The sequence below is a fragment of the Vulpes vulpes genome, chromosome X, assembly GCF_048418805.1.
Source record: "Vulpes vulpes isolate BD-2025 chromosome X, VulVul3, whole genome shotgun sequence".
NCBI classification, from domain to species: Eukaryota; Metazoa; Chordata; class Mammalia; order Carnivora; family Canidae; genus Vulpes; species Vulpes vulpes.
Window position 1 is genome coordinate 40,507,753 of NC_132796.1, and position 16,880 is coordinate 40,524,632.

Below are 16,880 nucleotides of genomic sequence, written 5' to 3' on the forward strand. Positions count from 1 at the left end.
AGATTTTGTTGGGGATGAGGAGGAGCAGTAAAATATATAGGCAATGTTCTTTTTCTTATTTTTTGTTTACTCAGTTTCTAGATAGATATTTATGGCTATAGTCACTGACTACTGAAATGTGGTAGAGAAGAAAGATATGTGAGGTGAACAGGCTTAAAGGGAAGTTTTGTTTCCACAACATTGCATTGAAGTAGTGATGGATTGAATTATTGTGTAGAGAGGGGTGAATTCTGAATTAAACCATAGGCAGTAGACTCAAATGGCCTCAACGTGGAGGCTAGTATTGTTTACCACAAAGCAAAGCTAACCAGCTCAAGAAACATATTCATAGTATTCATGATTTCTGTTTAAGGAATAGTTTAGGAGATTCTTTGCCCACATGGGTAGGAATTGACCCTTAAGGATATAAGAAGTGTTCTCTGGTCTGACCAGTGACCTAACTCAAACGTCCGTCTCTGTTAATGGCTCTAAAGTATATTTTCCTGAAAGCCTAAGGGAGCTGGACTTTTCAGATGTTTCTTTACTTAAGGATTACTTCCAAATACCGTCGTGGATTTATCCACCCTGATTTTATCTCAGCCCTTCTTGAACCTGTTTACATTTTCATTCTGTTGCACTTCTTGAGCTAATGAGTTCTCTAAGTTCTCTAAGCATTGCTCAAAGTCCTGCTTTCTTTTTGATAAAATTGCCTTTAGTTTTCAGGGAGTGCCCCTTTGTTACTTTTACTCTGTGATTGGGTGAATAAACTCAAGTCAATCATTTCTGCACTCTTTTTGAGTCTTATCTATTTCTGCCTCATGCTTTTAGAGCAAGATTTCTCAACCTTGGCAGTATTGACAATTCGGACCAGATACATCTATGCATTGTAAGAGACTATCCCGTGGGTTGTATAGAATGGTTAGCAGCTTTTCTGGACTCTAACCCCACAGATACCAGTAACACCCCCCTTCCCAGTTGTGACAACCAAAAATGTCTCTAAATGTCACCACATGTCCCTTGGAGGATAAAGTTGCCTTCAGTTGGGAACCATTGCTTTAGATATTTGTCTTTAACCAAACTACAAAGTTATGTGCTTTGGGGGCTATGTTTATAATATGGAGGCTTCTCAATGTAATTGATTTTATTGTGCTTTTCTGGATTTTTTTCCAGCTCTGGTTAATGTCCATGTTGAATGGCAGTGACATCTATTTTTATAGCCTCAGTGTTTCAGGTCAGCTGCATCATTTGTGGGTGACATGAGGGACAGGTATCTTGAAATCCTCGAAGTATTTTTTTCTAATTATAAATGCCCTGTATGTGTACTATAAAAATGTGGACAGTGGAAAAAATTGGAAAGAATGGGTTTTTTAAAAAGATTTTATTTATTTATTCATGAGAGACATAGATATAGGCAGAGGGAGAAGCAGACTCCCTACGGGGAGCCTGATGTGGAACTTGATCCCAGGACCTCAGGATCACGACCTGAGCCAAAGGCAGACGCTCAACCACTGAGCCACCCAGGTGCCCTGGAAAGAATGTTTTTTATCACCCCCAAATCCATCACTTTAGTGTTACTAATGTAACTAATGTTTGTAAATTTACTTACAGCCTTCATCTGTTTTCTACATATCTTATTTCATGTAATCTCACTATAAAACCAGTTTTTATACTGTTTTTTTCCGCTTAACATTTTAACATAAAATTTTCCCCTTATACCACCTTTACCTGATTGAATGAGATATGATAATACTTTTTAATTATTCCTATTTTGTTTGATAGCTAGGTTTCAGTTATTTTTATTACAGAGTTTTAATGGACATTTTTGTCCATAATTATTTTCTGTGTTTTGGATTATTTTTCAAAAATGAGTGTTGGAAGTAGAATTTCTGGGTCAAAGGGTGTGAACGTGTTTAAAGCAGAGCCTTAGATTATTTTGTAAACTGCTGCATGGCCCCACAGAGGGCAGTGAAAGGAGCTTCTTGCACTGACCACGCATTTCAAAAGTCTGTCTCCTGGGCATATAGAAGGAAAGGGCTGTGTTTAAGTTAATCACTTTTCCTTGCCTGCCTGCCTACCCTTCTGTGGGAATATTAATGGGAAGTCAAGTAGCCACCAAACCACAGACTTAGATTCCAGTCCCAAATAATCCCAGTTGGGTTGACTTCCAGACAGTGCTCCTTTAAAAGGGAGTTTCACCCAAGGAAGGCATTTACTTTATACATTTGTATTTTGCCTGGCTCACAGTCACTGTTAAAATAAATCAGCATGCTGTTAATCATTTTGGTTGAGATTATAGTAGGAATAAGATCTGAAAACTGCCATCAAATTACTGTTCCCAGGGGGGTGCAAGGTGAGGGCTGGTGCACATTTCATTTCTGCCAAAACAAAGGTATTCTCATTGTGGGAGGTAAGGAAGGAAAGGATGCCTTTATAAAGTCTCTACATTGAATAGAGGACTAGAAAATAAACAGCTGAATAGTATATCCAAATATAAGACACTGAGGTGCATCATGAAGTTACTCCAAGATTGCACTGTACTTATTTATGGTTTTGCTTAACAAAAAATTTTATTCTGAAATACTTTTAAAAGTATACCACTTAATGAAGATTTACATGTTGTCTTGAGTAGTATGGGTGCCTAGAAGCAGAACCTGAGATGGTATTTGAAAGTATATGATTTCTTGAGGGAGTATTCTCAGGGGAAACTGATAAGGGAGTGAGGATAAGAGGGTAGAGAAGAAGGAGCTAAAGGAAGAATATGGTCTTAGGAAAGTCTTATAGTCTTACCATGTTGTGGTTAGAGTGAGGCAGGTTGTAGAACTGGCTGCTAGCTGCCCCCAGGGAGACTGGGACAGTATAATGTCCCGGACAAGACCCCTATGCTTAGTGAGGGGGACCTCTGGGAACCATTAGCAGCCAACAACAGGCAGTAGCTGGGAGATGGGCATGTTTGCTAGGTAAAGGGAATCTGGGTAGGGCACCAGAGCATCTGTTACTCTTTTGAATGTTTACTTTGTGCAGGACCCTGTGCTAAGATTTGGGAATAAAAGATGAATGTGATATAGTCCACGCTTTTAAGATGGGTGTGGTTCAGTGGCAGGGCTGACCATGTAAAGAATATTTACAGCGTAAGCGAGGTGCTTTTTACACCAACAAAACCATGCACAGAGACTTGGATAGAAAGCAAAGGAATGAGTAATTGTGGGAGGGCGCTATCTGGAGAGCTTCATTGAAGGGATCCAACAAATGGGTAGGTAGGACCAGGTGAGAGGAAAATGGGGTGGTCAGGTAACCCTTTGTTAACACAAAGAAGGAACTATAGACAGAGGGACGAGCTCCATGCAAAGGCTGGCAAGTATGAAATAAGATGCGTTCCTGGAATCTCATTGGGCCTAGCTTGTGCTGGAGGTAGGGGAACAGCAGCTGATGAGGCCTGACATATTGAAACCACAATACTGTGGGCCTCCAAGGTCACGCCTAGGAGGCTGGGCTTAGAAGGGGCAGCATTTCTGCTGTCATTCCTCCCCCCCACCCCTGCCTGCCTCAGGTCTTGGAGTCAACTTGGAGTGCCCATTCCTGATATACCTGCCAGCTCTGCCCTCTGGTGGCCGTGTGGCTGCAAGCATTTCCATTAAACATTTCTGAACCCCAATTTCCTCATTTGTAAAACAGCTGGTTGATGGTGATATTTATAGTACTGTTGTGATTAGAAATAATAAAGACAGAGCTAAAGATTTACTATCATTGTGCTACATTTACTGTTCTTTGTAATTTTCCTACAGTGATTAGAACAGCAGTGCCATCAGAGAAATGGACAGACAGATCAATGCACTGTAACAGCCCAAACCCAAAATTTTGTTTGTTTTCTTTTCTAAAAATCATTAACAAACCCACTTTCTTATTCCCAGGACTGATGTTATTGGTGTTAATCTGTTTCCAAGACTCTTCACTGATAAGGCAAGATTGCTTTGTGTCCATCTTTCATAAAAAGTGATTGTTACTGTAATAGTTTTTAAAAACACAAAAATTTGCAGATTCTTAAAAATTTGTACCTCCCTCAGTCATGAACAGTTTGATAACCAACTTCTAAAGAACAGAATGTTATAGATAATGGAAATTACTATATTGTACACCTGAAACTAATATAACATTGTATGTTAAACTGGAATTAAAATAAAAACATAAATTCTACATACATAAAAATATAAACAAGAACATTAATTAATTAGTGAGGAGAAAATGGAGATAACTGTTTTAGCCAAAGTTCCTAAGACCAGAACTTCAGATGAGGGGAGTATCTATCTCACAAGAAGTCATGGGTCTCCTGAAACTCCAGGAAGTGAGGAGAGAGAGGGTAGGTTCTGTGCTCAGTTGGCTTTCTTCACTGAGAGTTTTCGGAGAATATAACTATTTCTTTTATGGAATATGCTACTTCAGTCTCAGTATGAATTATCCATCTAGGGGTAATGTTCAATAGACACAGAATTTTTCTATTGCTAACTCTTCTTGCCTCTGCCTAAAAATTCTCATTGGTAAATATTACAATAACTTTTAAAGGTTTTTTAAGCTTTATTGAAGTATAATTTACATACTATAAGTTATGTAATTCTGTAAAATTCATGCATTTTAAGTATACAGTTCAGTGAGTTTTAGTATATTTATAGGGTTTTGCAACCATCACTACTGTCCAGTTTTAGAACATTTCTGTCACACACACCCCCCAAAAAAGAAAAGCTTTGTGCTCATTTATAGTCAATCTGCATTCCCACTCCCAACCCGAGGCAACCACTGCTCTGTACATTTTGAATAAATGGAATCACAAAATAAGCAATCTTATGTTTATGACTTTTTCCACTGTGCATAATGTTTTGCTAGGTTTTTTTTTACATGTCTTATATATGTTTTTCACGTTATAGCATGTATCAATACTTTGTTCATTTTTATTGCTGAGTAGTATTCCATGCTATGGATGTACCACAGATTGTTTAACTGTTCACCTATTGAAAGACATCTGGGTTGTTTTCCGTTTGGGGCTATTATGAATAAAGCTGCTATAAATATTTGTGTACAGGTTTTAGTGTGAACATAAATTTTCATTTCTCTGGACTAAATGCCCACGAGTGCAATTACTGGTTCCTATGTAGAGGCATGTTTAATATTTAAAGAAATAGCTCAATTGTTTTCTAGAGTAGCTGTACCATTTTACATTCCCACCAGCAATGTATGAATGATTATAGTTGGGATCCCTGGGTGGCGCAGCGGTTTGGCGCCTGCCTTTGGCCCAGGGCGCGATCCTGGAGACCCGGGATCGAATCCCACATCGGGCTCCCGGTGCATGGAGCCTGCTTCTCCCTCTGCCTATGTCTCTGCCTCTCTCTCTCTCTCTCTCTCTCTTTGACTATCATAAATAATTAAAAATTAAAAAAATAAAAAATAAAAAAAATAAAATGCATTTAAAAAAAAAGAATGATTATAGTTTCTTCACATCTTTACCATTTGAAGTATCACTATTTCTTAGTTCAGCGATAGTGATTTTAATTTGCATTTCCCTAATGGCTGAGTATCTTTTTCTTTTTTTTAAGATTTTATTTATTCATGAGAGACACAGAGTCAGAGGGAGAAGCAGGCTCCATGCAGGGAGCCCGATGTGGGACTTGATTCCGGGACTCCAGGATCACGCCCTGAGCCGAAGGCAGATGCTTAACCGCTGAGCCGCCCAGGCATCCCCTGAGTATTTTTTTCATGTGTTTATTTACCATTCGTATTACTTTTTGATGAAATGTCGGTTCAAGTCTTTTGGACATTTGGATATTCTCCAGCCATCTTCATAAATATTCTTTTTATTCATTTGAGAGAGACAGAGATCACAGCAGGGGGAAGGATAAGAGAGAGAAGGAGAAGCAGACTCCTCATTGATCAGGGAGCCAGGATGCAGGGCTTAAGCCCAGTACCTCAGGATCATGACCTGACCTGAAGGCAGACACTTAACCAACTGAGCCATCCAGGCACCCATTTTTAACTGAATCATTTATTTCCTTACGGTTGAGTTTTGGTTTTTTTTTTGAGAATTCTTTACATATTCTGGATACAAGTCCATTGTTGGATATGTGTTTTATTAAAAAAATTTTTCTTGTTCTGTAGCTTGTTTTTGTATCTTCTCAACAGTCTTTTGCAGAGCTAGTATTTTTTCATTTTGATGGAGGTGAATTTTTCATTGACAGATCATGTTTTTGGTGTTAGGTCAAAGAACTCTTTACTTAGCCCTTGATTCTGAAGATTTTCTCCAGTTTTTCTGAAAGTCTTATAGTTTTACATTTAAGTACATGATCTATTTTTTAAGACTTATTTATTTATTTATGAGAGAGAGAGAGAGAGAGAGAGAGACAGAGACACAGGAGGAGGGAGAAGCAGGCTCCATGCCGGGAGCCCGACGTGGGACTCGATCCCGGGACTCCAGGATCGCGCCCTGGGCCAAAGGCAGGCAGGCGCTAAACCGCTGAGCCACCCAGGGATCCCCCCATGATCTATTTTGAATTGAGTTAGCTTTTGTATAAGGTATGAGAGTTAGGTTGAGGTTCTTTTTTTTTTTTTTTTTTTTTTTTACAATTGTGCCAGTACCATTTGTTGAAAAGGCTATCTTTCCTCTTAAATTACTTTTCTACCTTTATCAGAAATCTGTTGGACATATTGTGGAATATATTTACTTTTAATAATGCAAAAATATATTAGGTTGTGGTAGAATAACGTCTATGCCCTAATCCCTGGAACGTATGAATATATTAGGTTACATGGCAAAGGACAACCAGGGTTGCTAATCAGATGACTTTAGGATAGGGACATTATCCTGAATTTTCTGGGTGAGCCTGAAGTAATCACAAGGGTCCTTAAAAGTGGAAGAGAGGCAAAAGAGAGGGTCAGAGAAAGAGGTGTGACAGAAGCAGGCAGGGTCAGAGACATGCAGTTGCTGGCTTTGAAGACTGAAGAAGATGGCCGAGATCCGAGGAATATGAGTGACTTCTAGAGGATGGAAAAGGCAAGGACATGGATTCTCTGCTTGAGCCTCCAGAAAAGAATGCAACCTTGCTGATATCTTGATTTTAGCCCAGTGACACCTGTATCAGGCTTCTGACCCACTGAACTATAAGATAATAAATTTAAGTTGTTTTAAGCCACTGAGTATCTGGTAACTTGTTACTGCAACAGTAAAATACTAATCTATATTTTAGAAAAGCTCCCATTGGTAATAGGATTTTAAATGTTCGGGCATACCACTTATCTGGAAAGTTTATATACATGGAACATCCCAATCGTATCAGTCAAATGACGTGCTACTCAATAGAGAATAAGTGTATCCAATAGGGAATAGTTAGAAAAATACATTACTTTTATTTTTGTTTTAATTCCTGCATTCATTGTGGCTTTAAATTACATATTACTTTTTTTAAAGATTTTATTTATTTGAGAGAGAGAAACAGCGACAGAGCTAGCGAGAGAAAGCACAGTGGGGAGGAGAGGGAGAAATAGGCTCCCTGCTCGGCAAGGAGCCTGACGTGGGGCTTGATTCCAGGACCCTGGGATTATGACCTGAGCCGAAGGCAGACAGTTAACTGACTGAGCCACTCAGGTGCCCCCACATTACTTTTTGATGGGATATATTTTGTTACTCTTGATCTTGTTTGCATTTCAGAAGGGCGTTTGAATGTCTTAAGTCTTATGCCAAGGAGCCAGATGTAGCCCCATAAATTTATATGATAGTAGGATAACATTCTATATAAAGGAATAGTCTTCAAGGTACCTGAGTGACTCAGTCATTTAAGCATCCAACTCTTGATTTCGGCTCAGGTCATATCTCAGGGTGGGCATGGAGCCTGCTTTAAGATTTGCACTGGGCATGGAGCCTGCTTAAGATTTTCTCTCTCCCTCTGCCTCTCCCCCACTCCCTCCCTCTAAAAAAAAAATAATGAAACTAGTTTATAAAAAATAGTCTTTAACTTTCACAACATATTGAATCATTATGTTGTACACTTGAAACGTATAGTGTTAAATGTCAGTTATATCTCAATTTTTAAAAAATTCAGTTGACTTTAACATTAGGACAAATAGAATTTTGATAAATGATTTTGATACTTGTACTAATCCTGTTAGTTTTTTATAAGAATAGCTTTTATTGAGATATAATTTACATACCATACAGTTCAACCATTTAAAATGTACAACTTTTTTTTTTAAATTTTTATTTATTTATGATAGTCACGGGGGGCGGGCAGAAACACAGGCAGAGGGAGAAGCAGGCTCCATGCACCGGGAGCCCGACGTGGGATTCGATCCCCGGTCTCCAGGATCGCGCCCTGGGCCAAAGGCAGGTGCCAAACCACTGCGCCACCCAGGGATCCCTAAAATGTACAACTTTTAATGATTCTTAAAATGTTCACTGATATGTGCAACCATCACTATAGAGTACTTTGAATATCTTACTTACCTCATTATCTTCTGACTTCACTGTTTCTGATGAGAAGTCAACTATTAACCTTATTGGAGTTACCTTAACAGTGAGGAGTCACTTTTCCCTTGCTACTTGCAGCATTTTATCCTTGTCTGGCTTTCAGCACTTGTACTATTATGTACCTTCTTGTGGATCTCTTTGCAGATGGTAGTGGTAGTGGTGGTAATATAAATTACTTGGAGTTTGTTGAGCTTCCTGAATATGCAAATTAATTTTTTTTTTCAGTAATTTGGGGATTTTTCAGCCATAATCTTTTTTAAGATTTATTTTAAAGAGAGAGTTGGGGAGAGGGGCAGAGGGATGGAGAGAAGCTCAAGCAGATTCCACGCTGAGCTTGGAGCCTGATGCAGGGCTCGATCTCATGACCCTGAGATCATGACCTGAGCCGAAATCGAGAGTTGGACACTTAACCAGCTGAGCCACCCAGGTGCCCCAGCTGTAATTTTTTTGAATATTTTTTCTGTTCCTTTGTCTCTCCTTTCCTTCTGGTACTCCCATATATGTTAGTGCACTTAATGGTGTCCCTCATTTCTCTGAGGCTTTGTTCATTTTTCTTCATCTTTTGTCTCTTCTGTTCTTTGACTTGCATAGTCTCTATTGATCTATTTCAAGTTCACTAATTATTTTTCCAGTTCAAATCAACTGTTGGGCCCCATTAGTGAATTTTTCATTTCAGTTATTGTACTTTTCGATGCCAGAATTACTGGATGGTTCTTTTTATACTTTCTACTTCTTTATTGATTCTCTTACCTTCCTTTATTTCCTTAATCATGTTTTTTCTTAGTTGGACATATTTACATGGCTAATTTGAAATCTTTACTTGTCGAGTCTGATATCTGGTTGCTCTCACAGTTTCTGTTGCTTGTTTTTTTTCTGGTGTATAGATCATACTTTCCTGTTTCTTTACATGTCTCATAACTTTTTATTGGAAACTGGACATTTTAGATAATATTATGTAGCAACATTGGGTACTGGGCCCCCCCTCACCCAGGGCACTTTATTGTTATTTGCTTGTTTATTTCTTTAATGACTGGATTATTTTACTAAAGTCTATTTACACCCCACCTTTTTTTTTGAGGGGAAGATGGTGGGGGCAGAGGGAGAGTGAATCTTAAGCAGACTCCATGCCCAGCACAGAGCCCTGACATGGGGCTCAATTTTACCACCCTGAGATCATGACCTGAGCTGAAATCAAGAATCAGACACTTAACTGACTGAGCCACCCAGGCACCCCTATTTACTCCCCACCTTTGCCCTGCAGTGTAAGTCTTGATGTTGTTTCTTAGGGGTGCAGCCTTTGGTATGCCCCAGTCACGCTAGGATGACATTGGCTTTGGCAGGGCTCTTTATGACTTTTTCCTCACCACACCATGCTATTGGGTTTGTTGTTGTTGTTGTTGTTGTTGTTGTTGTTGTTGTTGTTTTTGCTTGAGAGAGGGCATGAGCTGAGGGGCTAGGGGATGGGGAGGAGAGGTGACAGGCAGAGGGAGAGGGCTCCCACTGAGCAGGGAGCCCGATGCAGGCTCTATCCCAGGACTCCAAGATCATGACCTGAGCTGAAGGCAGACACTTAACTGACTGAGCCACCCAGGTGTCCTCACACCACGCTGTTAAGCTGAACTAGCTGTTTGCTCTGTTGTTTTTAATAATACCCTGGGACATAAATTGCTCCACAAATTGATCCAGTTGAATTAGTGCTTCTTTGAAGGGATGGTTCCTGAGATCAGTATTTGATTTTTTTTTTCTGACACCAGGATTGTTCCTCCCAGCTGTCTATTTCCCTGATTCTCCAACATGCTAGCTAGCCTAGGCTTGAACCTCTCCATGCTTGGTTGCAAATGAAGTCAACTCCTATTGGGAAGAGCTTTCAAGCCCTCTATTCTATGGTCTGCTTTTTCTCCTGGACAAGTCTCTGAGCCACAGCTCTAATGTAGAGGGTGGGGACAATGATATACTTCCCTCTGAGTGGTAGCCTTCAGGTCTCCTAGGTTTGCCTCTCATGATGTAGAACCCTCACTTGATGAGCTGGAGTCAGGGGAATTGGAACCTCATTATTTTTGGTGGCTCCACACCCAAGGTATAGCCTTTATCCCAGCAGTGGGGACCACTTGGAAGAAGGAAGGCACAGTCCTCAGCTCTTCTTGTCTGGAACTTAACCTCAGCAACAGGTAGATGGGGCAGGATGAAAAATGCTGACATCTTGCTCCTCCCAGGAAGAAAGCCTTACAAGTGGGAACTGGGAGAGAGGGAGCTCTCTGTTCTTGCCTGCTCCAGTCTAGTATGAGATCTGTGCTGGGAGAGAGGGTGAAGGAAGTGGTTCTAGGTACAAATACTACAAATTCTTTCTTACTGAGTTTTAGTAGATTTTCTTTAATAAATGCTGCTTATATTTGCTGTGTGTCCTTACAGCCATTTCTAGAGATCAATCTTAAGTAAATAGTTTTTTGTTTCTTTTTAAAGTAATTTTTACCAGTTTCATTGGGGAGTGAATTGGTAAACCTCTTCATATGGTCATTCCAGAAGGAGAACTCTATTAGCTTTTTAACATAGTTTTGTTTGTTACTCCTAATTGCTCACAAAGGCCTTTTACTGGGGTTTCTATCTCCTTGGTAGATTGTGAGTGGCTCCAAGGCAGTAGCAATAGCCCTGACCTTTATGCCTTCTGGAATCATGATTGCTTCTAATAGCATTTTGTATAGTGTGGCACATAAAAGAATGTCACTTTTGTGTTACTCTTTTCTAGTTCATTTCTTCAGTACTTCTTTTTGTAACTTGCAGTATCTTCTGTTTTTCTTATACTCTAGTGCTGGTGTGTTCCCAAAAAAGTTGTGCCTTTCTCTCTCTCTCTGCTCCTCTCTCCCCCGCTAAAATAAATAAATAAATCTTAAAAGAGAGTAAAAGAGTAAAAATATTTATTTTCTAAATAAAATATGGGAACACCAGTTAAATTATGTAAAATATGGCTCTTGTCAGCAGTTTTAATATGCTAATATTCATTGTGAATGTTTAAGCACAGAATTTAAATACATTTCTCAAAGATATTTGACCCTGGAACTATTTTCCCAGAGACTGTCTGGAATCAAGTATTCTAAACACCTATGACTTTGTTTTCAGTCATTAATTACCTTAAATACTAGTTAATCTGTAACAATTAGTACTTTCCTGTCTACTTCTGAACCCATGGATGTTTCTTTTTTTATTTAAATTCAATTAACATATAATGTATTTTACATTAACATATACTGTAATTATTTCTTGTGATTAAGAGTCTCTTATGGTTTTTCTCCCTCTCTGATTTCATCTTGTTTTATTTTTTTCCTTTCTTCCCCTATGATCCTCTGTCTTGTTTCTTAAAATTCTACATAGGAGTGACATCATAGGATAATTGTCTTTCTCTGATTAACTTATTTTGCTAAGCATAATATCCTCTAGTCCCATCCACATCATTGCAAATAGCAAGATTTCATGTTTTTGATGGCTGAGTGTGATATACACTATAGAGAGATATCTATCTCACATCTTCTTTATCCATTCATCAATCAGTGAATATCTGGGCTCTTTCCATAGTTTGGCTATTGGTGGACATTGCTGCTATAAACATTGGGGTGCAGATGCCCCTTCAGATCACTACATTTGTATCTTTGCACTGCCTATCAAAATACCATCAACTTATTTCACAGAGTTGGAAGAAATAATCCTAAAATTTGTGTGGAGTTGTGCCTCTTTTTTATCTTCCATTGGCCACACATGCAAGGAAGGGTATTTCAGTTTCAGTCAAACCCATTTTGCATTTTTCACAATATTAGGAGCTTTTTTAAGTGCTAATGATAATTCTTTTTTAAGATTTTATTTATTTATGAGAGAGAGCAAGCAAGAGAGCAGAGAGCACAGGAGCAGAGGGAGAAGCAGACTCCCCACTGAGCAGGGAGCCTGACTCAGGGCTCCATCCCAGGACCTGGAGATCACGATATAGGAGCCAAAGGCAGATACTCAGTCGACTGAGCCACCCAGGCGCCCCCCAAGCCTCCCCGCTTTTAAAAAACGATTTATTTGAGAGAGCAAGAGAGAGCAGGAGGGAGGGGCAGAGGGAGAAGGAGAAGAAAGAGGAAGAGGAAAAGAATCCCAAGCAGACTCCACACTGAGTGTGGAGCCCTATGCAGGCTCAATCTCATGACCCTGAAATCATGACCTGAGCTAAAGCCAAGAGTTGGATGCTTAACCAACTAAGCCACCCTAGTGCCCCTACAGGAGCTTTCTTATAACATTCCTTGTGATGTATATATAGATACAATTTTAAATTAGGCTAGTTGTTTGGGAGATAGGGACAGGGAAAAAGCAAAAAGGGCAGACAGAAAAACAGGATGGTTGTACTCTTAAAGGTGGGATATGCCTCACCTGTTCTTTCTTTAGCCAACTATGTCTCATGCCTTTTGACCTTGACCCTTGACAGCTCTGCCTTACAAATGCTTTTTCCTTTTCTGCTCCTCCCCTACTGTGGTCCCCTGGCTGGTGATGGCCACATGGCTACCCACTTTTGTTTGGGTGGACAATGGTCATATGGCTATGTCTGAGGGCAGCCTATTCTGGACCATTGAGCCAATGCTGCTTGGGTGTGCTCCTAAGGCTCATATTCTCAGTCTTTGTTACCCTCTGTATTGGAGAATTTGATAGTACTCTTCTCCCATCACTGTAGATCATTTAAGAATATTTTTGACAGAAATCATTTGATTTGTGTGATTTGTCTGCTGTTGCTTCTTGGGATCTATTGGGCAGTGATAACTGCCCTCTGAAATGGATGTGTGTGTGTGTTGACTGTTTTATTCAGTGTTGTTCTCTTTCCCAGGATGCTCCAGGATGAAACGCCATAGAACACTCAGCAGCAGTGACAGTTCAGACGAGTGTGAGTAGAACTGGCCAACAGCTGGTAACCTCTGTATCTATACCCTTTGAGGATTTATTCTTTGACTTGAGGACATGCTGTTTCGTGTTTCTTTCAATGGTTAAAAAAATAATATTTCTAGGAAGGAAAGCTTAGGGTACTATTTTTCTTACTCATTTAAATTTCATTAGAAATAAATAAGTGGAAAAATTGTTTTTTTGTGGCATATAGCATTTTGTTCTTTACTTTTCATTTACCAAAACAACAAAAGCCAAATCTAATAATGATTTAACAGTGCTTTTCTAAAAAGGACAGAAAGTACAAGAGCATAAATTGTAGGCCCTGCAATTCCAATTATAACTCAGGTATTAAATGTTTGACTGGGTGAATCATCATTTGTAGCATTTGCGGGAGGGCTGAAGGATACACAGATTATTTGACTCACATTTTTAGTTTTTCCAGTTGCTTTTGCAGATAATTTTTTTCCAGGTGGAATGTGAATCATGTTATTCCAAAATGTTGTGAAGTATGATTACACCAAATCAGATCTCCTCAGCATTAGCACTGTTGAACCTTTTACACTCTAGGAGGTCATCTATAAATGGCGTTAAACTCCATTATGAATCTTCCTTGATTGCAATTTAACTGTTTTCTTCAGTGCTGTGAGATCACTGTGCTCTTCTCCATCATACCTTTCTCTCTTGGATGACATTTAGTTATATGACATTTAGTAATATTTAAGTCTCAGGATTTTTTGTCTAATTATCTTTTGCAGGTCCTTCTACTTCCTTTACTTCTAGCTCAATGTATAGGAGCAAGTCGAAAATTCCACATGAACACAAGAAGCCTGCTGAGGTGAGATCAATTATTCAATTTTTAGACTTAAAAATAAAGAAATTAAAAAAAAAGAAATAGCTACCTTCTGCCTACAATGCCCAGATCTTAGAGAGGTGAGGATTAAACTATGTGCCAAGGGATAGACTTGTTTTCTTAGGAACTTTTTTTGGTTTTTAAGAAAGATTCCATTTTCTTTTCCCTTTGGGAAAACAGTAGTCATCACACTGATATCATTTTGGTGATGACATTTAAGTGCCTGGCTTTAGAATATAAGGCTTCCCCTAGCCAAGAAGTCAAAGGGAGCCAGGCTTGGGGAATTGGGAAGGACCCAAAGATCTGGCCTTGATTGGAAAGATGTAAGTTGGCAAGTGGAAGGCAGTGCAAGTAGGAATTGATGAAGAGGTTATGGATGGAGAAGGGAAGGACTAGGATGAAGATAGGAGCTATGGGTTTTTATGGGTCTTTACAGACTCCAGAGCACTGCCAACCCAAAGAAAATGGATCACTCCTTGTGAGGTTGGTCATCCTTTTTTTAAGATTTTAGTTATTTATTCATGAGAGACATAGAGAGAGGCAGAGACACAGGCAGAGGGAGAAGCAGGTATCACGCAGGGAGCCCGACATGGGACTCAATCCCAGGTCTCCAGGATCATGCCCTCGGCTGAAGGCAGCGCTAAACCACTGAGCCACCAGAGCTGTCCTTGGTCATCGTTTTTTTTTTTTTAAAGTATTTACTTATTTGAGAGAGAGCATGAGAGTGGGGGATAGGGAGAGGGAGAAGCAGACTCCCCCCTAAGCAAGAAGCCCAGTGTGGGACTTGATCCCAGGACCCTGGGATCATGACCTGAGCTGAAGGCAGATGGTTAACCAACTGAGCCACCCAGGTGCCCTGAGGCTGGTCATCATCTGCTCCAAGGGCAGCAAAGTGCCAGGGTTGTACATGGACTTAGTAATGGTTTAGCAAATCCTACAGACTTTCCTCTGTGATAATTAAATGATGAGAAACTAACATTGTGTGTCTTTACTTCTATTAGTAGACTTCCTTAGCTGCAAAGGAAAAGGAGTATATTAGTTAACTATTGCTACATTACAAATTATCACAAAACTAGTGGCTTAAAGCAGCAAACATTTATTATCTCAGTTTCTATGTGTCAGGAGTTTAGGCAAAGCATCCCTAGATTCTCTGTTCCAGATCTTTCAAGGCTGTATGTTCTGCAGGTTTTGCTAGGGAAGAATTCACTTCCACGCTCGTTCAGGATGTTGGCAGAATTCATCTCCTTGCAGCTAGAGGACTGAGACCCTTGGTTTTTTTCCTGGCTTTTGGTGTAAGGCTACCCTCTTCTTCTAGAGACTGCTCATAGTTTTTGCCATATGGCCTTCTCCATAGATCCTCTCAAAACATGGCAGCCTACTTCGTCAAAGCGAACAAGGGGAAAATCTTTTGTTCCAACCTGCTAAGACTGAATCTTTTTTTTAAGACTGAATCTTGTACAGCATAACATCAGCAGTGAAATGACATCCCATCATATTTGACATATTCTGTTAGCAAGGCACAGGTTCCACCTGCCCTCACACACAAGGTGGGACAGGGTGCATTGCTTTAGGATGTCAGCCAGAGAGAGCATTTCTCTCTCCCTTTCTCAGAGGTCACTTTTCATTTCCATCTTTTGCTTGAGATCTTTCTGGGCACAGTAAAATATCAGAGTATGTTTATATGTCTCTGTTTCATGCAGAAAAACTTAGGGAATAAAATGCACATAAACAGGAACAGAACAGATTCCCCATCTATCCAGAGGAGGTTTTGACCATAGAATGGTGAGAAAGAAACTTTGCTGCGTTTCCATTTAGGACAGCCAGTCCTAGAGCACAAAGTAACTCGGTAGTTTTGGATCTTAAGTCCTGATGCCTCCAGTTCAGTGAGAATGCAGTCTTTTGTTGCAGGGGATAGGGGATCTGGGCTACTGGAAGCAAATTTATTAATTTATATTTCACTTTCTGTTATAAAAGAGAGAACCTGATATTGTAGGGAAAAACTAGCTTTGACATTAGAAGAGAATGATTCCATGTTTGCCTTGCTGGTTTATTTCATCTCTGAAATAATTTGTTTTGTCATTATAACATGGACATTATCACAACTACCTCTCATAGCTACCATTTATTGAAATTTATGTGCCAAGAGCTTTATGCTAGATAATCTGATCACTTCCCAAATTTAGCAATTCCAAGAATCTCCTTGGGTGCTTCTTTCATTAAAAAAATTTTTAATAGAAAAATTTTTAATACTGTCAGTTGCACTCATGTACATTTATTATATACTTGAGCAGACTCCCTGCTCAAGTTAATTTAATGTATTGCTCAAATTGTTTCATAAATCAGTGAAATCATCTCTTATTTTCTCTTCAATTCCATTGATTTTTGTTCTCATTTTCTTTTTTTTCTTGCTTTAGGTTTACTTTGTTCTTTTTCTAGATTCTTGAGGTAGATGCTTAGGCTATTTGAGACTTTACCTCCTTCCCCCCACCCCCTTTTCTAATGTAAGAATTTTAGTTCTATAAATTTCCCTTTATTTTTTAAAAGTATTTATTTGCTTGAGAGAGAGAAAGAGTGCAAGCAGTGGGGAGGGACAGAGGGAAAGGGAGAAGCAGACTCCCTGCTTAGCAGGGAGACTGATGTGGAGCGTGA

General features: G+C 39.5%; 1 protein-coding gene across 5 annotated transcripts in view; it reads left to right on the forward strand.

The window, feature by feature from the left end:
- The window catches only part of JADE3 (jade family PHD finger 3), a 132,867-nt gene that overhangs the window by 57,968 nt on the left and 58,019 nt on the right, over positions 1 to 16,880 (forward strand). For all 5 annotated transcript variants that reach the window (XM_072743236.1, XM_072743237.1, XM_025982464.2 and 2 more), the window contains 2 exons: positions 13,326 to 13,382; positions 14,137 to 14,216. In XM_072743236.1, coding sequence (XP_072599337.1) covers positions 13,337 to 13,382; positions 14,137 to 14,216 — 126 coding nt within the window. In that variant the 5' untranslated portion in view covers positions 13,326 to 13,336. The remainder of the gene's footprint in view (positions 1 to 13,325; positions 13,383 to 14,136; positions 14,217 to 16,880) is intronic.